Source organism: Heterocephalus glaber, unplaced genomic scaffold (assembly GCF_053883595.1).
Source record: "Heterocephalus glaber isolate CG9 unplaced genomic scaffold, H.glaber_assembly_v1.0 deba00001104, whole genome shotgun sequence".
Lineage (NCBI taxonomy): Eukaryota > Metazoa > Chordata > Mammalia > Rodentia > Bathyergidae > Heterocephalus > Heterocephalus glaber.
This window is the reverse complement of record NW_028258193.1, coordinates 582,266-606,937: the sequence shown is the minus strand read 5'-3', so window position 1 is coordinate 606,937 and position 24,672 is coordinate 582,266. Positions and strand designations below refer to the sequence as shown.

At 49.8% G+C, this 24,672-nt stretch overlaps 1 protein-coding gene across 5 annotated transcripts in view; it reads right to left on the bottom strand.

Annotated features, from left to right (window-relative positions):
- Dlgap2 (DLG associated protein 2) overlaps window positions 1–24,672 on the bottom strand; it is a 520,842-nt gene that overhangs the window by 368,283 nt on the left and 127,887 nt on the right. For all 5 annotated transcript variants that reach the window (XM_004869559.3, XM_087210079.1, XM_013067367.3 and 2 more), the window contains one exon: window positions 23,266–23,320. In XM_004869559.3, coding sequence (XP_004869616.2) covers window positions 23,266–23,320 — 55 coding nt within the window. The remainder of the gene's footprint in view (window positions 1–23,265; window positions 23,321–24,672) is intronic.

Genomic DNA, 24,672 nt, shown 5'->3' with positions numbered 1-24,672 from the left:
AATCCTCCCTAACAACCAGACCTAGGTTATGACGGTGCATTCTCAGCCCCCTCAATGCCCAAGGAAGGGGAAGACTGGCCTGTGCCCCAGCCCTGAGACAGGTCCCTCACTGATCTGCTCCATAAGGAAACTGACAGCCCAGCAATTGAGCAAACAGGAAGCTCATTACCTGGGGGTGTGGGGTCTTACACATTTTTGCTGTTAGCACTGGGATCAGTGTTTTTATCTTAAGATGCATAAATAAATCTGATTTGGCTGTGTATATCAAAAGTTTAGCTGTTTGCAAAGGCGGTCTTTTTAACTCTAGGAAAGAAAAAAACCCCTGACTTTTTAACATCTCTCAAAGTGTCCAGGCTGCATCCTGACCAAGGTAATATGAGAACCTGCTCCTCCCTCTGCCACAGACAACCCTCACCTCATCATTAAGACTCAACAGATGTTCTTAGTAAACATTCCACATAAAAGAGGAAATGTGCTGGTATACCGTGTTTCAGATTGACAGAATTAAAATTGTCAGAACTAAAAATGAAGTTGTCCTCAGAGGGCATGGATTCAAACTGGGTCCCCAGAGCTGACTGCAGTGTGGAGCAGCAGTTCCCTGGGGCCAGACCCTTGGCTGTCTCAGAACACATCCCATCCCAGGCACCGGACGCCTGGGGCCCGACCCAGCTGCCACTGCCCTCTGCAAACCAGCTGCCTGCCCCTGCACACTGAATCCCCTCCCTGCTACCCACTGAGAGGCACATGTCTACCTGGCCATACAAGAGGCGCAGATGTGACCTGTGTTCTCCAAATGCATCTCAGGGAAGAGGGGCCTTATTTCCCTACCTTGAGACTGGCCAAGGGCAGGGGGAAGCAAGCTGGGGGCCCTGGCCACCTCCACTAATCCACCAGAAGCAGCTGCAGAGCTCCAGGCAGGGAGGACAACAAAGAAAGGCAGCACTACTCACCTGTCCCTGAGAAGGTCCTGTTTGGACAGCCGAGTCACCCTCATGGCTGTGCACCATGTCACAAGTCACGAACTTCTGACAGTGCCATTAAGAAAGAACAAGCTGGCTGACAGCTCACTCATGGAAAGGGCACAGGGCTTGTAAACGTTCAGAGTTGTGCAACCATCTCCACAGTTGCCTTCAAAGCAGTTCTATGACCCAAAGAAGAAACACCATGTCCAAGGATGGCTCCTCCTTGCCCTCACGATGTCCCAGCTGGGCTCAGAGCTCTGAATCCTGGGCACAAAGGCAGCCAGCAGCAAGTGGCCGTGTACAGCCTCACTCACTGTGAAGGTGCCAAGGCTCCCTGTGCTGTCCGGGTCATTCTGCTTCTCACTGCAAGGAATGTTTCCCACACTGACCTCCCAATACCTGTGTCCCTCTCCCTGCGTGTCTGCATTGCACTGACCGTTACACCCTGATTCATTCACCCATTTGCTGGTGGGTGAATTTGTTGCACACCTTGGATGCTACAAATAATGCACCAGAATTTGTGTTCAGGTGCCTGCATGCACACAGGCTGGGGTTTCTCTGGGGCAGGTGGCTAGCAGTGAATTTCTGGTGATGTGTATGTTAACTATGTTCGACCTAGCAAGGAAATGGCGACCTGTAATCTACAGAAGCCCAGTCTTTTCACATTACCATTGGCAATACAGAAAGGCTTAGATTTCTTCAAATTCTTCAAACATCTATTATGTTTGGTTTTAACAAACTTACCGTGACCATCCTAGTGTGTGTGAAGGGGCTTTTCATGGTGGTTTGACTTCTAATTCTTCAAGAATTAATGATTTGTATGTGCTTATGTGCCTGCCATATGTGTATCTTCTTTGGAGAGATGTCTGTTTTAGTCTGTGTGGATATTTTTTACCATCACTTGTTTGGCAGTACTGGGCTTTGGACCCAGGGCGTTCACATTAAACAGCATCTCCCACCATTCAGAATGTTTCTGTTCTGTTTCAAGATAGGGAGGGTTCCACAAAGTGGTTAAATTGCCCAGGCTGGGCCCAGACTTGCAGCCCTTTTGCCTCCCTCTCCCTGAATGCTGAGAGTACAGGCCTTGCCATGATGCCTGGCTGGGTGATGTTTTAAAGAGCAGTTTTAGGACTGTGGAAAATCTACAGGGTTCTCATATAGCCTCTGAAACTCCCTGCCATATGAAGATAATAACAATGATGATAACGACAATAAAAGATTAACTCCCTTATCATTAACATCTTGCCTTAGTGGGAAATATCTGTCAGACTTAGTGAAGTAATGCGGATGAACTATTATTCACTGCAGTCAGCAGTTAGTGTCAGGTTCACATTTTGTGTTGCACAGGTCCACAGCATTAGGCAAACATGCAATGACGCGCACACCACCAGGCATCACAGTGGTTTCACTGCACCAAAAGCCCTCTGTGCTCTGCCTTTCTCCACCCATGGCAGTCACTGACCTTCCTACTGTCTCCAGCTGTGTCTTTTCCAGGCTGTCATACAGTGGATCATATACCATTGCCTTTTCAGATTGGCTGCTCTCATGGAGCAGCACATGCTCATGTCCTTCGTGTTTGTATAGCTTCACAGTACATTTGCTCTAATCACTGAATGAGATGCCACTGTCTGGATGGACACGCTGTGCATGTGCTCACCTGCTGAAGGCAGCCTCGGTTGCTTCCAGGCTTTAGCCACAGTGGATAAAGCTTCCATTGACATTCATGGTCAGGACTTTCTGCAGACATAAATTTTCAATGTGCCTAGGGAGATCCTTGGAGGTAAAAGTGGAGGATCACAGAGTGAGATCTTTTAATGTGAGAAGAAGCTACCAGAGTGGCTGCACCATTCAGCACTGTGAGCAGCAGGGAGTGAACATTCCTGTTGCTCCTGTTGCTCCATGTCCTGGCAGCATTTGGTGTCATTAGCATCTGGGGTGTGACCGCTGTCACTTGGGCAGTGGTGTCTCTGTGTCATCCTGATGTGCACCTGGCTGGAGACATAAGATGAGTAACATCTCTCCACGTCTCCCTCTGGCCACCAAGGCATGAGGTCTTTGCCCATTTTTCCCTGGGTCTTTTTTATATTGGCGAGTTTCAATCCTTCTCTGTATGTTTGGATGGCAGTCTTTTATCAGACAGGTTACGTACTGCCTTCCAGTCGGGTCTGTAGCTTGCCATTTCACTCTCTAAACACTGTCCTACACAGAGCAGTTTTTAATTTTGATGATGTCCAGCAGGTCAGTGTTTTCTCTCCTGCACACTGTTTTTGGTTTTAGATCTAAGAAGCCACCATCATGTGCAAGGCTAATAGACATTCTCTTATTCTATCATCTGGGAGTTTTATAGCTTTGTGTGTTACACTTAGGTCCAGGACCCATTTTGATTTAATTCCTGTGGAAGGTTTGAAGTCCCCATCTAGATTCGTTTTCTGCATGTAGACGTCCAGTTACCCCAGCATCATGCTTTGTAAAGGCCACCCCTCCCAGTAGGATCGCTCCTGTGCCCAAGGCCAGCTGACCGTACTTGTGTAGGTGTATTTCTGGGCTCTGTTCTACTTCCTGTGTCTGCAGCCTCTGGTCTCCCGACACCACAGCACCATGCCTGGATCCTGTGGTGGTGTATGACTTTCTGCTTCCTTCTTCATCTGCTTACTCTTCCTGCTCTCTTACCTTTTCTGATAAATTTTGAATCCATTGTCAAGATCCACAAAGTCATTTACTGGGATTTTGACTGGGATTGCTTTTCATCTATACTTAAGTGACACATTACCAATACTGAGTTTTCCTATAAATGAACACAGAACACTGATCCATTTATTCTGGTCTTCAATTTCTTTTTGTATGGATGTTGCACATGTTTTCCTAGATTTAAACCCAAGAATTTCATTTTGGTGATAATTTATGTGTGTCTTTAATTTTAATTTTCAATTTCTCACTGCTGATAATACAGAAAAACAACTGATTTTTGTACAGTAACTGTATTTTGTAAATTTTCTATAATTACTTAGATGCAAGGTAATTTTTGTTGACTCTTTGGGATTTCTACATAGACAACCAGTCATCTGTGAAAAACACAGGTCTACGTCTTTCTTGGTCTATCTCTTTACCTTTTATTTCCATTTGTGCTTTTGTTGTATTAGCTAGGACTGCTGGTGTGTCGTATGGGAGTGCTCTGGTTCTGATCTTAGGGAAATCGCCCAGTATTTCACCTTGAAGTACAAGGGTAGTTGTCAGGTTTTTGTAGGCAATCTTTGCCAAGTGAGTAAGTTCCCTTTTTTTCCTAGTGTGCAGAGGGTTGTTATCATGGACGGTATTAGACTTTGTCAAGTGATTTTGTGCATCTATTACTATAATCATGTGATTTTCTTCCTCTTTAGTCTGTTAATGTGATGATTCCATTAACTGATTTTCAGTTTTTATGTGAGCCTCACATATCTGGGATAACTCACCTGGGTCCTGGTGTGTGATTCTTTCTCTATGCTGCTGGGGTGGAGCTGCCCACTGCTTTGAGGATTTCCCTGTCTGCGTGCACAATCCATATTGGTCTTCCTTCCTTGGAAGGTTCTGGCTTCATGTCAGGGCACTGCTGGACCCACAAAAGGAGTTGGGAAGTCTTCCTTCTGCCCCATCTTCTGGAAGACACTGCAGAGTAACAGGATAATTTTCTGCCTCAAATGTTATAGAATTCACCACAGAATCCATCTGGGCTTAGTGCTTTCTGTTCTGGAAAGTGATTAGTTACTAACCCAATTTCTTTAAAAGATACAGGCCTTTCGGACTGTCTGTGTCAGTTTTGGTAGATTTGTCTTTCAGAGAAGTCACCCATTTCATCTAGGTTATCAAATCTTATTTTTTCTCATTTAGTGTTGCTAGATGTTTACCAAATTTTTTAATCTTTTCAAATAGAAGCTTCTGGTTCATTTATTTTCCCTATTGATTTTCTGTTTTAGGTTTTAATGATTTCTCATCTGATGCATGTATGTTTTTCTGCTTATTTTGAAATTAATTCCATTTTCTTTCTCTAATGGCCTACAGTGGAAGTTTAAAATTTTTAAACTTTAAATTTAAATTTTTAAAATTTTTCCCACTTCTGACATATATATATATATATATATATATATATATATATACACACACACATACTTTTTTTTTTTCCCTTATGAATTTTGGCAAGTAGTGCTGTCATTTAATTTTATTCAAAATATTTTAAAAATTCATCTTCAGACTTTTTCTTTGACCTATGTGTATTTCCAAGCAGGTTGTAAAATACCCATATATGGTATGTTGGGATTTTCTGGCTATCTTTCTGTTACTGATTTCCAGTTTAATTCAGTTATGGTCTGAGAGTAGATACTGTGTGATTTCCAGTCTTTAGAGTCTGTTAAGGTGCTTATGGTCCAGAATGCACACCTCATCTTGGTGGATCTTCTAGGTAAGCTTGAAGAGAATGTGCAGGCGAAGTTATCAGTATCAGAATTCTGGGTTGATGATTTTTTTCTTTCAACACTTTAAACATTTCAGCCCATTCTTTCTGCTCTTTCCCACTTGCATGGTTTTAAAGAGTGACTCAGGTAAGTATTGTCTTTACTCCTCCTGCTGCTCTTTCAAGATTTTTGCTTTGATTGTTTGCACAACTGTGCCTCAATGCCATTGTTGGCATACATCTTGCATGTTCTCTGTATGAGGATCCATGCCTGCCATTAACTCTAGAAAATTTTCTCTTGCTGTTCCTCCCACTGCTCCTCTCCTGGTTATTCCAGTCACCTGTTCCTGGGTGTTCTTGAGTGCTCTGTTCCACCCTCTTCTCTCTGCTTTTCAGTGTGTCAAGCTTCTTTCGAGATCCTCAGGCTTAGCCACTCTCCCTTGCCTGGTCCCCTGAAGAGGCCACCAGATGCCTTCTTCATGGCTGCTTTGGAGTTCCTAGGGTTTCCCTTTGATTTTTCCTGGAATGCCATCTCCCTGCTAACCTCACCATGTGTCTTGCTATTGTCCTTTTTCCCTCAGAGAACTGAGCAACCTTGTTTGAAAATTCCAAAGTCTCTGTCTCACCAAGTGTGGTTCTGATGCTGGTTTGTGTTTGCAGACATAGTTTCTGGCTCCCAGCATGCCTATGTCTGTCTCATTGCATGATGGATATCATGTGAGGGATAAAGGCATGAAGTTAAGTGGGCCTTGAATGGGAGGTTCTGCTTGTCTGCGTGTTTGGCTGTATTTAATGCCTGCTGTAGGTTTGATAGGTCAGCATGGTCTCTGTGACCTTGTTTCTCTCCCGGTATCTTTGCATTTCCCTAGAGAATCCTCCTTAAACAGGGTCTGAACCTAGCAGTAGCTCCTTTCAGCTCTAATTCCCTGTGTTAGTTGGGGTTCTACAGAGAAAAAGATTTAACACAAAACAGATCTATGATTATATGAGAGATTGTGAGGCAGGATTACAGGATCAGAAATGGAAGATCCCAGTGGCCATCTGTGGTAGAAGGGTCTACATGGTCCTGTGTGCACTGCAGAGCTGGAGGATCTGTAGAAGTCAGAGGTTGAAGGCCTGGAAGCTCACTGCAGTCACCAGCGCAAGTCTGTGTTGAAAGCCAGAGTCTGCACTGGAAGCCCGAAGACCTGAGCTCCTCAGAAGAAACAGGCAGATTTCCTCCTTTTCTTTTCATCCCATCCAGGCTACAAGCCTATTGGTTCTGGAATTCCTATAATTGATGGCACAGGCTGCTGAGCAGCCAGGGCAGAACTACCCATGTCCTGACATGCACATACCACCCAAGCCAATGCCAGTAGGTTCATCTGTGCCCCTAAATGAGTGTCCCATGCTCATGTTGTTGCTCAGGATGTTGTTGCTCAGGGGAAGGAATGAGACGAAGGTGGGAAACAGAGGACCCGTGCCAGCATGCCACTGGTTTGTCACCACTGAGAGCAGACCCTGATGACCCAGGTAATAGCTCTTGGGCCTCAGGTTTGTGCTGTTACACGGCCACAGAGCCCACGCCCCATTTGTTTCACTGCACACCAGATCCTCCATGCTCATCCAAGCATGCCCAAGACAGTGCTGGGCAGGAAGGAGAAGCAACACAGTCAACCACGGGTGCTGCCCCACACTGCATCAGAAACAGTGTCAAGGGCACCAAGGAAGTAACTAGGATGTGATGTGCTTTGGAATTTACTATCTTTGTAAAATAATTTATGACAAGTTTAGACTAATTAATTGTAGCCTGGCATATGCAGTTCCTGCAGATCTGACAACTGGTTCTCATGCATAAGCTCCAGTGTGTGCAGTCTGGGTCTCCGGACAGTCTGTGCTGTACAGAGAAAAGGGTAGTCAGGAAGAAATGGTCACATGAACAAGGAGGCTGAGGCAGGAGGCTCCTAGAGGGGCAGCCTTTGGATGAAGCTCCATCCCCAGGAAAGGTAAGCTCTCCACTGGGCATGACTCGAATGTGAGCCTCGTGGCCTCCCAGGTGGCATGTGACCTCGAGTCCAGGCACTCACTGCTCTGCTGAGGGACAGATTAATGCACTACCACAGTGTGTTTCTGTGACCCTCCACTGGCTTACAGGGTCCGGGGTTTTTCTTTCTTTCTCTTGTGCCCATATTTTACAGAAATGCGAGCAGAGTGGAAAGAGCAGCCATGTCAGCCTCCAGCCAGGACGCCTATGCTCCCTGGGCACCTGGCCTGGCTTCCGATGGCCTGCAGGGCCCACAAGGGGCAGACAGGGCTTCCTGAGATTTGCAGTGAGTGTGGGAGGCCCTGGGGAGAAGAGAAGAGAGTGGGTGCAGCCCTAGGGCCTCCCACCAGCTCCCAGGGTCCCTCTGTGGTTTCCTATGAGCTCCTGGGATCCTCCATTCACCCCCACAATCTCCTGGCGTCCGCTGCAATCTCGTGCCGTTCACGTCCCTCAGGACACCCCACCCACTTCGAACACACTCATCCCATCATTTTTGCATGAATGATGCAATGAATGATGAATCAGCTCTGGAGTCTTCTTCCCTGAGTGTCTCCAGTTGTGCTGACCTGGCTGCCTCTATGTCCTGAACTGATTCAAAATTTTCCCTTTCATGGTCATTTTGACTCTAGGGAGGAGCTAAAAGTCACACTGTGCCAGCTCCTGTGAATGAGGTGGATAAGGACATAATGTTTGATCAGATGCAGGGACTGCAGCAGACCCAGGATGCAGGGTGTGGGCGTGTAGAACCCAGCATGGCCCAGCTCTGATGGACCACCAAGTCCCACAGCACCTGAGACGGGCCTGCTCCCTGCCAGATCTTGGAGTACATGGTGCGCAGGCCAGCCTGCCCTCTGAAAGCCCATTCACTGTGTGGCACTACACACCAGCCTGACGTTTCTGCCTCAGATGCCACCACGTTCCTGCCATGTGACTCTTACAGCCCCCAAGCTAGGGGATCACCACACTGTGCCCTCTCCCCACCCAACACATGGGACCTTGGGCACGGGCTGGCCCATGGGTTGCCAATGCTCTGCTCCTAGCTGGTGGTGGTCTCTGGCCCATGCCATGCTCTGTGCTGGAAAGGAGCAGGTCAGATGGATCATGCTTTTTTAGATCTTGGGACAACTGAGCACTGCATCCTGACTAACTTGTGAATACAATGCATATTTCTGACTACATGAGAGTAAAAATGTAGTTTTCACAAAACGCTTTTCATCCTCTCTTCATACCCAGTCATGCCTGATGTAAGGCTGGGGTGGGAAAAAGTTTGGAACAGCACATTTTTTTGGTAGTGAAGGCCGGGGTCAGCAGATTCGAAGGTCAAGCATGAGCGAAGGAGCTGTGTTCTGCTCCTGAACAGTGCCTCCTGGTGCTCATCTGCTGCCACCTGTCCTGACCTCAGGGACTGCAGGTCCTCAGGTATCACTGACCACAGACAGCATGACTACCCACCACTACCCATGCAGATACTCACAGGCTTCTCATGTATGTAACTGAGCCAGGGCCATGGAAGGTACAGCTGATTAGAAATGTCAGCTGGGACAGCCCCAAGTGACCAAGGACTGACTCGTGAGGAGTGGCTTCGAAACAAGGGTACAGGCCTCATGAGGTGACATATCAGCCTGTGGTACCTGGAAATGACAGGGGACAGACACACTATGGATGCAGGGTCCCCTGTGTCCCTGGTGGGGTCCCGGGTGTGTCCTGACTCCAGATCGAGGGTGCTCTGTGGAGCCAGGTCACTTGGCCTGGGGACACACCAAGAGAGGACACTGGCTTCTCCTGGGGAACCACTCTGGCCTCCCCCATGCCTCCACCCCAGCCTGGCCCCAGGAATGTGTACCCTTCTCACCGAGTGTAATGACCCCTTCCCACTCAGCGCTTCTGGCTTTCATTTCATGAATTTCCTAAAATTATATTTATTGACATCTCTTAAAAGAAACTTCCCAAATAGAAAAGAAAAATTTAGGGGCAAGAATGGTGACAATTAGACCAGACCTTTTCAAAAATTCAAATGACAAGATGCTTTAAACATCCCTTTTGCTCTGATCTGAGCACAGGGTTAGCTAAACGTGCACACAGTTATGAACCAGTAACTCGATCACTGGCACGGCTGTGACGGTGCCTAGCAGGACACACGGGCACACGCACCACATGCCAGGAGCTGGCGGAGGAAGAGGATCTCGCTGGGTCAGTGCCTGATGAGCGGTGAGCAGAACGAACTGGACACCACTCTCAGGGAGGACATGGGTGAGGCTCTGATTCCTACAGTGGCTCCTCGCTTTCAAAAAGGAAAAGCCCGGGTTTCATGTCTGATCAGAACCTTCTGCCCTTGACCCACACAATGGCTGGGTGTGAGTGTGTGGAGTGGAATACACGATGCAGCCCTGTTCAAAGGCACAGATTCGGACTCTGACACAACACAGAAGGCCAGAACTACAGGAGGAAGGGAAAACAAACTCAGAAGATGAAAAGCAACAAAGCCAGAGAGAAAAGCATACTCCAAGGTGACCAGCACATTTCTGCTGATGCGTGCTGGTGGTGTTTCCATCCTGGAGACTCAGGTGTGAACAATGGATGGGTGGGTCACTGAGTCAGGGAACCATGCTCCGCGTCCCCGCCTGAGAACACACTCCAGCCGAGTAGCGCGACCCCCAAACAGGTGGAGGACTCTCAGGTGTGATTAGAGCGGGAAATGAGGGGCCCTCATCTTCCCAGGCACCTGGAGTAAGCAGGTGGGGCCCAGAGGGCCAGAGGTGCATCCCCGCCTTCCCACCCAGCCTGGTGGTGCCCGGGGCCACTCAGGCCTGGGCACCCTGTGTCCTTGTCTGCAGAGGCAGGTAATCTTCCTGGTGCCCGAGAAGACTCTCCTGCATCAAGGGGAAGACCCTATGTTCCACTGATTCTCACAGAGAGACCAGAGGGCACGCTGCCCCGCCTGGTGCCCACATACACCCAGCACCTGGGTCATGCTGCACCGTGCATAGCCTGAACCTCACCTGGAGACATACATGCAAACAGAGTGGGTGTCTGAGCGCTGGTTCAGCCCTTTGCTGGCTTCTCCTCATGGAGCCCATGGATGGAGACCAGGCAGACCCATCCTCAAGGATGAGGCCAGCACACATGGCCTGCGCGGCCCGGACTCAGGAGGTACACACGCCAGGCTTTCTGGAGTCAGCCAGCACTCCGAGGGCCACAGGGTCTGAGGGTGGCCCGTCACCCTGTCCCTGGCTGCCCTGCTCACCTACACTCCGTGCCTTGTGTGCTTTTGCTGCTTAACTCTCCAAATTCATCCGACTTCTCTCCCTGCATGTCTCTCAGGGTCAGTGATCTCAGGACAGTCCTGAAGCTGCCAACACACACCAATGAGAGCTGAGCGTGTGTCCACCACAGCACACTCCTGCAATAGCCTACAATCCCCGCTCCCACTGCACCAAGGACCATCACCATCTCCATCGGCAGAGGAAACCGAGGCTCAGAGAGATCGAGGCTGGCACTCAGTGAGGGACTCACAGCCCTCATCGGCCCCTCTGAAAGCAGCCCCTGCCCTGCTCTGACTCCATGAACCCTGCATGTCCCAGCAGAACCAAGACCTGGAGCAGAATGCTCTCCAGACCCCTGGTGCCATGACCATGGTGACCTAACTAGCTGACTAACACATTCGAGAATCAGAACATGTGCTACAGAAGTTTCTACAATGTTTTTGTGCATTATCTATTATCTTCTGCCCATGAGCATCTCGCAGGGAAGATTCCTTCCATAAATAACGAGTGGCACCCTCACTGTTCCCTGTCTGCTGTGACATCTGGCTGTGGCTTCACACAATCACCGGCAGTCAGCCTGTTTGTCCTGATGCCGCTGTGCCTGTGCTGGGACCTCTGGTCCTCCCTCCATCCTGTCTGTCCACTTCCTGCCTCCTCTCTCTCTGTGTGCACAGGTGCAACACACACACCCGCACGTGTGGTTAAGTATTCGTTACTGTGCGGAACTGGCCCCATGACTCAAGGTGAGCAGGTCCTGAGATCTGCACCTGGCCAGCAAGATGAGGCCCCAGGTGCCAGTGGTGTGGTTCTGATCCAAAAGCAGGGCCTCAAGACCCAGGAAGAGCTGTTGTCTGTTCATTGTGGAGCAAGAATGAGGCCAGTACTTGGATAGGCAGGGGTCCCTCTCATTCCCAGAGCTCAGCCCTTTTCTCCATGCGGGCCTTCAACTGATGGGCAACGCAGTCCAGTGTGTCCAGTCCACCACGGGAATGCACCTCCATCCAAAAGCACTCACAAACACCAGTGTGGTGTCTGAGCAAGGTCGGTACCCACGGCCCGGCAGAGCTCATGTCACAGCAGGACACCCCTGACTGAGCTGTTCCCGGAGGCCGAGGGACCGCCACATCCAGGGGCTTAGCGTGGGTGCGGGGTCTGCCTGGGGGTGGACATATCGATACACACCCGGCCACTCTGTTTCTCATCCCAGTCATCTGCAGACACTGGTGACTCCCTGCCATGTGCACATTCGAATGCAATGGCAGCTCATCCTACACTATCTCCTTACACCACCCATGAGGCCACCACACAGAGCCCTTTCCTCTAGTGTCCACATGGGACAGTGGGACAGTGTCCAGCCCCACCCTGGAGCCTCCTTCCCCATCTGGGATGAAACACGAGACCCCAGACCCCTGCCAGCACCACTGACACAGGACCAACTGTCACGTGGCCCATGAGATGTCCAAACACTGGACTAGGGGTCAGAGGCAGCACAGCCTCCCGAAGCTCCAAATGCACCTGAGACTAAGCTCCACGCCTCCACCCAGGTGAGCCAGTGCTAAGCCAAGCTATCCTGGCCACCTGCACCCATTTCCACATGCGGCTCTCCAGGCCCTCGGCACAGCACAGCAGGTCTGCGGCACCCCCTGTCACACCAGTGTCACCCGAGGAACGTGTGCCCTGGAGACAGAGCCCTCCCTGCACTCACAGCCTGGCGGGTCAGCATCTGTGCTGACTGAACAGTGCCACTGTGCCTGTGGAGCAGAGGCCATCACCAGCCAGCTAGGCGTGAGATGCCAACCCAGTCTCTCCCACCAAGACTCCCGAGGCCTGGCTACAGCCCAAAAGCCAGGGCAGCTTCCTGCAGGCCCCAGATGTGCACATCCTCATGTTTTATGCTTACTCGTGCAGCAGCAGCGTGAGGCTTGTGCTGGTGGCTGTGGACCCACAGCAGCATGGCCAGCACCTCTGAGGAGCACTCACAGGTCCCTCTCTGCAGAGGCCAATGTGCTGTGCCTGCCACCTGATCCAGGAAACCACACGGCATTTTCACCTACCAACACCTGCTACCCTGCTACACACCTCTTATGAACCTCAGACCTTGGGCAGGCCTCACTTGTTTCATTATTTTAAAAGACAGTCTCAGAAATGCTTTCCCTTAATTATCTGCCCTTCTCTCCTACATGTGCACAATCAGGAATTGGCCACAGGTGTCTGTCACAAGCACCTGTTTTATTTGGTTGGGTTAAACACGTCCACCAACAACTGTCTACATGCCCAGCGCCAGGTGTTATCCTAGCTGGTAAGATGCCATCCTGACCCTGAATCCTGTTGATAACCTATGAAAGATGCATTGAAATGTCACCAACTGCTTCCTTCCTAGCAAAATCCTACAGTGACGTCAGCTTTAGTCACGGGTTCTTGATGTGGAAATGTCCATTCAGAATGTGAAGCTGGGGTTCCCACCCCTCTCACTCCTGGGGGAAGGAAACAAGGGTAATGTGGGCCTATCAATGTGCATGCGTGATACCATGAAGGCAGGCACCACTCACCCCCAGGGCACTTCTCAGGCTCTTTCATCCTGACTCCAGAACACCTGACTCCTGGGCTGACAGAGGAAACTGTCTGCTGGCTTGGACGCAGATTAGGCCCCATGTAACAGCCATGACACCACGTGACCGAGAACTCTGGTCTGTCCCCCGTCACATGGGCCACAGGACATTAGACATACTTTGTCCCACAGTGGCCGATCACGCAGCAAAGACAGCAGCACAGCCTAAGATGCAGGGACATGCTCCATCCTTACAGGACACCCCGAGAACCCAGGGATTTGACTCCCAACTCCGTACTTCAGCATCCCAGCCTTGTTTCCCACAAAAAACATTTTCTCTTCTTTCATTATTTGTACATCAGCCCTTAATATCCCTGCAAATTAACCCTGACTCGTATCTGAGGAAATGACTGCTATAAATCAAGTGTTTTCAACATGATTTATGAGCCTCCTGGAAACCTGTTGAATTATGAAACCGTGGCTGAACCAAGTCCGGGTTGGGAAAATCCATCACTGTCGGTCCCAACACCTCCATTCAGCTTCAAGGTGCAGGTATTAAAATGCACCCTGAAGCAGTTCCATTATGCACAGTGTGCAGTTCAGTCATCTCAGCTCCTCTGGAAGCAATGTGTCCAAGCAGGGTGGTCTCCTCATCACAGATTCTGGCAGTGCTGAGAAACACAGTGTACTGTCAAAACCAACCAATCACTGACTTCACTGAATTTAAATAAAATCATGCTTTTTAGAACCTTTCACCTTTACTGCAGGTTTTTTAAACCATAAAATGCTCTCTGAGCAATGCTTCACAATGTTTTCCCCCTTTGGCAAACATGAAAACTATCTTCAGTCACACAAGACACCAGCACAAATTGCAGGGCCTGGGCACCTTTTGCAGCAGGCTCTGCAGATGCACCTTTCTGTCCCAGAACCAGTGCCCCACTCAGAGCACAGCCAGCAGGACATGCTGGACTCAAGCCCCAGGCCAGGCACCAGGCAGCTCTGGTCCAGGGTCATCTCTGCAACCTCCTCTGCACCCGAGAACAGAGGTGAGGTGCACGTTCACATCCCACTTATGAGATGGATAGGGGCACAGGATCAGACACAACAGGGTCCCACAAGAGGAGCTGGGATTCTTTGGGAAGAGCCTGTCACCTCTCACTGGCCCCAGGTGTCCCCAACATCACAGCCCACGAAAGAGAAGTCCCAGGGTCCTGTGCCCAGGGTGAGGAGACCCACAGTCAGCCAGCTAGGTGGAGGGGCACTGGGACAGCCACACACCTGATCAGGGAAGCATGTGGAGAAAAAGCTCTCCTCATCAAAGACAAGTGAATAAAGACCGGCCAAACATCACATGTCCTACAAAAATGTGATGGAAGTGCACATGTGTGTATACAGGCCTGCCACACGGACACACAGCATTAATATACAAGCACCAACATGTATGGAGACAAGTCAGGAGTGCTGCCACACCTGCCAGGGTGTTAGGGTAGCATTTCTGCAGTCAGGACCAACGTCAGCAGCCCTGACACACCCCCAACTTTATGTTTGGACAGAACCCCTTCCTTATCTCACTACACTGTTGTTTGCGAATATATTAAGCCAGTTTCAAATTAATATCATATCCTTTCAGTTCACATCATATGATACTGTATTTTTAGGTACTAAGACTTTTTACTTTCAAAATACAGCATTTAATGCTCAGGCTATTAATAAATTTTAATGTATTTTTAAAAGTAATGTGCTGGAAAATTTTCAATAACTCATAAAAATAGTACACCAATGCTATGTTTTATATTTAGATGAACCCCCAAAAGCTCACATGCTCATAGGTGGGGCTTTTGAGAGTGACTGGATCATGGGTGTGTGATACTGGATTAGTCCACTGACTGGTTTAACATAGTTCTGGGTGTGGATGATGGATTTACTGAAGAGGGATGCCCCATCCTGGGTGTGGATGGCACCGACCAATGGGCTTGCAGCCTGGATGGAATAAAAGGGAAAAAAAGAAAGAAGCCTCACTGCCTCCTGCCTGCCCTGCCATGGACTGTTTCTCCTCTTTGATGCCCCTCTGCCATGCCGCCCTGCCTTGGAACCAGCTGACTAGAGAATGAAACCTCTACAAACAGTAAGCTAAATAAACCTTTCCTCATTTAACTTGTGAGAGTGTTGGTTGGGTATTTTGTCTGAACAACAAGAAAGTAAGACAACCAATTCATCTTCAATTCCAGCTAGTTGACCTTAACCCAAATATCTGTATGTCTAAAATATACAGAAGATGAGAAAGCAGAAGGACCAATCAGTCCTTTAGATGACGACCAGTGTTGCCACCACTGTCTTCCTGCAGTCCAGCCTGTGCCCTGGGCACCTCCTCCACAGGGCATGGTCTCAGCCTCTGTGTGCAGAACAATCCACACATCCTGCAGGGAGGCCCTCCCCTGGAAGTAGACATCTCCACCCCGCAGAGAGAGCTGAAGAGAGGTCACCCTCAACCTCTCACTGCTCAAATGCCAGAATGAAGAGTTTCAAAGAAGAGCATCTGTCCATTGAGGCTGAGCATCCTGTGCAGACCTTGGCTGTTTATACAACTTCAGAAGAACAGAACACAGGGACCTCAGATCTGTGTGCCCTGTCTTGGGTCCAGACCTACGGTGCCTTCTGTCACACAGCCACTGCACATCCTCAGCAGGACCTCCAGAAACAATGCCCACATCCAAACCCAGCTATGTGTCCTCAGGGGATATTATGGTTTAGATACAGAATGTCCCCCAAAAGTCAGAGATGGGGCTTTGGGACAGTGATTAGATCATGAGGCACTGTGCTCATGAGGGGGTTCGCCCATGGGGGCGTTCATGGCTGAGTATGCTGTAGGGGCGGGGCCTGGTTGAAGGTGGTCACTGGGGTGTGACCTGGATGTGTGTGTTCTTGCGCCCAGCTGCTCCTCACTCTTCTCTCTGCCCCTCAGCTGCCATGAAGTGAGCAGCTTTCTTCTGCCAGGTCCTCTACCATGCTGTTTCTGCCTTGGAGACAGCTGACCATGGACAGGCCCTGAGCCAAATCAAACCTCTCCTCCTTGAAGTTTCGCATTTTGGGAACTGTGTTCTGGTGATGGGAAAGTGACTAATATGGGGGGGGGGCGGGCAATGACTTAAAAATCACTTTGCCAGGTCCAGCCCTTCACCTCAGAAAATGCATGTGTGTGCGCTTCTCGACTTTTTACCTAAAGAAGGTCAAGGGCAAGCTACAGAGAAGCTGGTGCCCCACGAGTCCTGTGCACACCTGCCTTTCTCTGGGTCCTTCACCTCTTCCCAGGGACCAACAAGTCCTCCCAGCACATACTAGGAGTCGTGCCCAGCTGGTAAGAACTGGATGGGGCCATGATGGCAAGCCCTGAGTAACCGCCAGCCCAGCTTCCCAGGCACTCAGCCCCTATCTGGCCCCAGGCCAAGTTCCAGAATAAGAACAAGACCCCGTTCATTCATTCTGCTCCCCAAGAGGTCAGTGTTTGTTTTGGAATAACAGACAGGTAACATCGGGCCTTCTCCTCTGTTTTGTGATGAAGGGTTTTGCACTGGGATATCCACTAGCAATGGCATGGATGTCGACCTCATTTTTGTCATCAGTTTTACAAGAGTTTAAGGCAGCTTGGGCTGGGGATTTAGCTCAGTGGTTTCGCCACCTGCTATGCAAGCGCAAAGACCCGAGTTCGATCCCCGGTACCAAAAAAAAAAAAAAAAGAATTTAAGGCAGCTTACAAAATAAGTGGGCAGAAAACTTGGGGCACAAAGGAAAAAGAGTGTAAGGAATGCAGTGAAGCAGAAGCATGGTGAACACACCCCAGAAATGCAGTCGTGGGTACATGTGTGAAGGGGTGAGTTGATGGACAGAGGGCGTGATAGGTGGACATGGGATGACCTGTGGATCACATGTGCGGTGTGTTTTGCAGGAGTGGAAGCAGATCCATGAGCAGCCACATGGCTGGAGTCCAGGAGAGTGAGTGGACCCCATGACCCAGTCGGTGAAGATCTCAACAGTGAGGCCTGAAGCACCATCCGATGGCGCAGGGCAAGGGGCCGGGAGCCTCTCACTGGTGGAGTTGGCCCCAAGCTCTAGCTGAGGATGAGGTTCCAGGGTATCCCTCTGGGGACTCTCCATGTCTGCTCTGTACACACTTCTCTCCTTGAAAAATAGTGACGTGACCCTGGTGGTCTAGTCCTCAGGAGGACCTGGAGCACACTTTGTGCTGCTGGTTACACACAAAGGCCTGGGATCAGAATGCACCCATGCTGGCTGTGGAGGCTGGGGACTCAGAACCTGCCTCCCTACCTCCCCAGTGCATAGCCCTGCAGGAAGGTGGTGTCACCCCCAGCCCAGCATAGCTGAGCCACACAGAGTGGCTGGCATCTTTCCTGCTGCATCACGGTGGCACCATCCAATTCTAGGTCCCATCCCAAGGCCACTTGGGAGACAGGCCTTGCAGGACAGGTAGCCGTGGACTGTGCGACCTCTCACATATGCCTATCAAGCTGGTACACACTCCACAGCAGGCCTCGAGATACCTGTGTCCCACTCTCTACATTGGGATGGGGTCTAAAGCTGCCCTCATGCAGGGCTGTGCTTCCCTTGGAACACAGGCTTTTCCACTCAGTGCAAAGATGCCACCTAAGATAGGCATGGGTCTAAGGGTTAAGAATCAGCCACATAGAATAAAACAGCTTTGGCCCTAAAACTATTGACCTGTAACCTTCCATTCTGGCAGTAATTACACAGCACAGCCAATTTTCTAATAAAGTCATTTTCAGTTTATGAAATAATGCACTTCTAATAAGAGGATTTTTTTTCTTTCTTCAGTTGGTGGACAAGGAGACTGAAAGCAAGAAAACAGGCATTCTGCTCACTCAGAAGTGGCACTGGGTCACTAGCGACAGGTCACAAAGAAAACAATCTCCACTCCTATGCTGGCTTGGGCTCAACACTGGCCTCGCCTCTGTTACTCTTTGCTCATAAATCATATCCTACGGCAGCCCATTTGCACAACCTCCATTCCTTCTGGAAAGAGAAGAGCATTATAAATAATTTCAGTATCTGGGTAAAAAGACATTTACCTGAAGTCTCTGCACTCTCAGAGAAGTGGAATCTTACCTTCAACCCAGAGGCTGAAGAGCCACTGCCCGATCCCGATGGAGGTGAGCGCCTTGTGGGTCATCCTCCCGGCCAAGCCCACCTCTGTCCTGCAGCTGCGAACACACTGGCTGCCTCCCATCCTCTGATCATCCTACACTGGGGCTCCTCACCCACATCCTAGCTCCTGCACTGTTTTTGAGAAGAAAGTCACTCGCGGACCGTGAAGGACTTGCTAAGGTCACTAAGCCAGCACAGGCACCTACCCCCGAGTCTCAGCTAGAGCAGCTGTGCGAGGTGGGAAGTCCTTGCCTCTGGGTCTGTCTCCTTCTCTGCAGAACAGGAGCAGTGGTTCCCATCTCTCAGGAGTCTAAGGACCAGCAATGTCGGTGAGAAGTGCTCCTGAGGAGAAGGCCCTGCAGAAAGGCAGCAGGGAACATCTGCTGCTAATGTCAGAATTTAAACACAACAGCAAGGACAGTGTCACTGTCTACCTATCTTTATGAACTGTGGTCAAGCGAGGCCTAAAATAATGGAATCACATTTTATCTCCATATTACACTCCTTCCGAGCATCGCCAGCCCCAGTCACCGCAAGCTGCATCCCTGGCAGACAGGCCTGTGGGAAAGAGGCACACTTGCTCACTGATTTTCCCTTGTTTGTTCTCACCATGAAATTAAAGGCTCTGGAAAGCCTTCAGCTCACAAGAAATTTGAGGGATTTAGAATTACCAATCACAGTCTTTCCTCCACTTAACAATGACAGGCCTGCTGCCCTTTTGAACTGAACATGCAACGTGCCCAGCATTGGCCCCTACTCCAAAAGCCCCCTGCCTGCCTGCCAGAGAGCTTCCTGATGCAGTGAGCTCCACCCCACTCTTAGGCCTGAACATCCTGCGTAAGAGTGTGAACACTCAGCAGCCTCGTGGAAGCCACGTAAACATTTGCTTGACCTACGTAGATATTGCAAAGTCAAGTACCCTGTTATAAACACCACCTTTTAATCCAAGATTTGAATTAGCCAAAGCCCAACCCCACAGTCTGCACCAGGTAGATAATGTACTGACTACGGCCACCAAGGACCACATCACAGGAAGGGCACACAGAGGCAAAGGTGACCCCTCTCCACAGAGCTGGCTCCAGCCGGACAGAGAACTCATGGAGGTGAGGGTGCCCCAAGCCCTGTCCATGACTTCACTGCACCAGCTTAAAATCGAGCAAGAGGTGGAGGATTTACACCACAGACAGCAAACAGCATGGTCAAGGCTTGACTTCTCCCTCCCCACCTACGAGACAGCTGGTGGCTGAACGGTAACCAGCAAATCACTGGCAGGCATCAGCAGACATGGCAATGCCCATGTCTCCAGAGAGCCACTCCACGGTGCAGATAGGCATCACACAAACACTGACATCTGTGAATACAGCACCTCTCAGTCATCTTGCATCTGCTGCCAACTGGAAATGCAACTCACCTCAAAAGTCAATCACCGCTAGAACCTCTCCTATTTGAGGTTTCACCGTGAGGGGCACGGCAGAGCTGTGCATGAGCTCTGCCACTGTGCTGCAGAACCAACACTTCCAAGATTTGTGCCACTCTCAACGTGGAACCGACTGTGCCCTGGTGGATGCTCCAGGCAAACCCAGCCAACTGTGTAGTCTGAATGGGAGAATTCACTGCACTCAGGACTGAGTAGGAGCTCGATTCTCCCAGGTGGCTGAGCAACTCTGTAGTAAACTCTGCAGGTGATCGAGGCAAAGGAGCCGACCTCCAAGAGCAGCTGTGATCTGATCGCTGCTCAAATCTTGTCCAGGGTGACAGACTGCTCAGCCACATAATATTCCATGGACGGTGGCCACAGATGCATTCCCCACCAGTCTTCATAAGTGAGCGACACACACATCTCATGGAAAGTCTTAGGGAACTTTAGGAAACATGGAATAGCAGAATAAATACCAATCACTTACGCTGTGTGTTACGTTTTTCACCAAGGGAATCAAAGTTCCTGTCCCTCCTGTCCCTCCACTCCACCAGCTTAGGGGCAGAAAGTATTCATGTAGATGCAAGAGATTTCTGTGACTTGGAGGAGAAAAACTGCCTGTAGAATCTAACAAATTTAATTTCAAAAAAACACCCAGTCATGACAAAATGGTGCAGTGAGCAGAAGGAAGTCCCTGCTCAAAGAGGCTTTTCCATCCACGAGGGACAAGGCACACACTTGGGATTCCTTTATGTGCCTGGGTCCCAGAGTCTGCCACAGTCCCTGCAACCTGAAGCCAGGCAGAAAGGAGGACGGCCCCCAGGGAGCAGAGTCCCAGGGGTCCCCTGGATTCCATGATCCCTTACAGCTGATTACCCAGAAAGGAAAGTGAGGGAGGGAAGACCAGTAATGCTGGCTCAGCAGCCCAGTGCAGTAATAGCTGGCACAGGATTCAAGCCAGAGTCAGCAGAGCTGCCTGCTCAGCAGTCACTGCCAGATGGGCCTGGCTGCCGCACCCCTGCACTAAGCTGGGCCTTCCAGGAGGTGGCAAACACATGGTAGAGTAAAGCTCAGACACTGACAGTCACAAAACAAGAAGAGGAAGGATGCCTGCGAGTATAGCCCGCGTGGAACTCGAGGCTGCATATGCCAGGTGACCACTGCTCTCCCAGGAACCACACCCCGACCCTGCGTGTTCTTTAGAACTGTGCAGCACTCATGTCTGCTGCACGGAAAGACAGCCTCTGCGACAGCCACGCTCATCCTTCAGTAGAAAATCGCACTCCCAGTTGTGCCGCAGCTTTCCGGAGAACAAATTCCAAACCCAGATCATATCAAGGAGCAATCAATGAAACTCACTTATTACCCAAAGCCACCACAAACAATCAAAACGGCAAGAGGAAATGGTGATACCTCGTTCAAACGCAGGCATGTTTATCCCAGAAACACACCTCATAGATACGGCTGAAGGCATGTACAGCACCTCTCAAGAAAGTAAAAGCCAAGAAGATAAAAGTCATGACTCACCCTAAGTTATCTTTTCACACACTGGTAAAACGCACGTGATGTGAACTCTACGGTCCTAGCTGTGCGCAGCTCAGCGGCGTTAGCACTTTTTCCCCTTGTGCAGCCATCCCCACCACCCACCGGCAGAAACATTTTCATCCTCCAAAGTCCAAACCACCCCCATTCGGAAGTTATCTTTCCAATCAGAAGCCTACAAAACCACTAGAGTAAAGTCAAATTATACTCACATCCACAAGGGCCTTTAGCGTTACTGAAAGGCAAAAGCAAGCACCACTGTTGCCAAACAACACTTCCTAAATAATTACACAGCTCCGGACACGTCAGATCAAATTATGTGGTAGGAGCTGGAATTCTGAATAACCACGCATGTGCATTAAGAGCTGTGACCCAACCAAGTACTCCTGCTAATCAAACCCTTGCCTTTTCACCCTCAAGTGACAGCCACCTGGCTCCAAGGGGAAAGGCTTTACAGTGCAGACGCATTTTAGGGAAAGTGGCCAGCGTCCTCCACGGCAGGCTCAGAGCACGCAGGGGCAGCCTGCCTGGATCCAGGGCCTGTCACCTGGACTCTTAGGAAATTCAAATAAAAGCATCTCCAGGTGGCAACATCCTCCATACTAACTTAAGTTCTGCATATAAACAACCGCCTCAAAATGCAGAAGACTCATTTCCATACTGCAAGTCCACTGAGACCCTCAGAGAGCAGTGCTTATCTTCCAGCATGTTTCCTCATGGTTCCCGACACTTCCCAGAACCTGAGGAAGGGTCCTCAGGGACTCAGAGGCTACCGTGTTAGCTGATGGCTTCCAAATGGCATCACACACACCACTGGGAGACGTCTGCGACCACCTTCCTTCTTCCCATGCGATGTGTTCATCTGTGTTTTACTAATCAAGACTTTCAGAAAAATAGCTCAAAAACACCCAACTGCATTCTAAACACACCTCTCCATTAAGCAATAAAATGCTCCAATTCATAACTGAGATTTGCTTCATGTGTGAGAACAAAACAGGGCCATTTCCATGGGCCTTCTGAAAAAAACGCAACGGGTGACTTGCTAGATTCACGCTCACAGCAGAAGGTGGAAACCACATTTCCTCCACGCGCGTGGTGCTGCATGACCTAAACATCACCTCCCCACCCGCACTGGCCAGCCAGCTGGTCAGCACACTGTTCCCACCAGGCAGAGCAACTTCTGACAGAGGACTGTGCCCCATCGCCATCAGAGTCCCTGTGACCAACTCTGTTACCGGTAAAAAGCACAAGTAGAGACAGCAGCTCTTACCCAACACCAGAACACTGAGCCTACGCCCAGTGGACAGCACGCCACTGATCTCAGAGTAATTCTAGCTGCCTTGGCAGGAGAGATAAGACCTTCTCCCTCTCTTCCTGAAACAGATTTCTCTGATGAAAACAACTCCATCGAGATTCCTAAAAAGCCCTGAGGAATACCTCACCAACACCCTGCTGCCACACATCTGCCCCAGGGAGACACACATGGTGACACACACGGTCTCGCATCAAGGCACTCTGAGATCCTGAAGATGTTCCCGCCTGGGGGTGTCCAACGCCCCCCACATAGCCGCCGCTGGCTTGCTTCTAGGGAAGAAGGACAATCAACAAATGAAACAACTTTGGAACCAATACATCCAACACAGTAAGACAAAGAGCTTCCTGTAAAAAGCCAAGAGAACAACCACTGAATCTTTGAATCTCTGTCAATAAGAACAGATTTCTGAGCCCAGCTCAGAACTCATTGCAAGTCTTAAAATTCCATTTTTCTCTTCTTTTGGTCAATATATAATCTTACACTGAAAACAACTTTTAATACCGCACAGATCCTCTGAATCACACATCACATTTCTCAATGTTGCTAACAACATGCAGCCTATATCCTCGAATCAGAAGGAAGAGATGGATTTACCTGTGTTCCTGTCCGGGAGGACGCAGCAGTGCTTCTGCAGGATGCCGGGCAGAACCTGTGCAAGACAAAGTGCCTCAGATTATTACCCAGGGAAGAGGAAGGCATCACAAGTGCTGCTGTGCCCAGGACCGTCTCACAGACTGAGCAGGCAGCAGGAGGGCGATGGCATGCACCTCATTGGGAGGCAATCAGCAGCAGCGGGCTGTCTCCCACCTGGGACAGGCTGCCATTCTGAGGACGCATGCCCTGATAGGTCCTGGAAGATGGCAAAAGCAGCACTCAAGGGACTGCTGCCCTTGGGCAAATGGACCCACCAATTTTCATGATGGCTTTTCAAACATTAGATGCAATTAGAGCCTCAACATAGAACCTTGCTGGGCCATTATGTTGGGTCTTCTTTGAGGATCCAAGCAAGATGCTTTCATCATCGCTGAGTCACAAAAAGAAAGTACAGAGAAAGCCAGGCTTTATTCACAGCTGAGCAGTCAAAGGTGAAGGAATATCTTATCTGATAAATGAAGGGAAGGGAAAAATAACGGAAGATGATTTTCTCAAGACAATTCTGCAATGTAAAGCAAATGCAAAGCACAGGCTGCAAAACGCTGCAACTGAAGAGATCTTGGCGGGAAATGTCTGATTGTGCTTTTCTCCAGCTCATTAGAGCAAAGCTGAATTGTCACGCTATGCATTCTGCACGACGAGGCTATGCTGTCCCTTGGCCTGTGACATCCTCAGCCCAGAGCCACATCACTCAATGAGCAAGGAGCCTGAGCAGGGTGGAGAGGGAAGAACCAGGACCGTCACGTGTCCCTGGCCCACTCAGTTGGCTGAGGCACAGCAAGTCCCACAGCAGAGTTAACGAGAGCATGAGTTTTCTCTGGGATGACTACCTGTCTGCTCCATCTCCCTCCAGTGGTCCTAGCTGAGAAGAACAACTCTCGCCTAAACACTAGCAGTCTGAGAAGAACAACTCTCGCCTAAACACGAGCAGTCGTGAGATGCTACTGGTGATTTTCAGCCCTGATGAAATCTAACTCAGACAGAAAATAAAATAAGGGACTGCTAAAAGTGTACCTAGTAAATATCATGCAAAATACAGAGTTAGAGCGCACCTGTGTGTGTTCCTCATCCCCACCCAGCTTAGCTGGACACAGAGCCAGCACTCCTGAGACAATATGGAGACAACCCAGGAGTGCAGAAGGACAGCAGCCACTCAGCGCTCTACTCTCGAAGCGTCTGGAAGACCAGAAGGAAAGCTACCCATCCACCTGCAGCCTGAGCCAGTCCACGCTGTCACCACGCACGCACGCACGCAGGAGCCTTGCCCCTACCCAGGGGAAGCTGGGCATGGCACAGCAGCCGCAATGAGCCAGGTCACCAGAAGGTCATGCAGTGGTGACGTGGGAT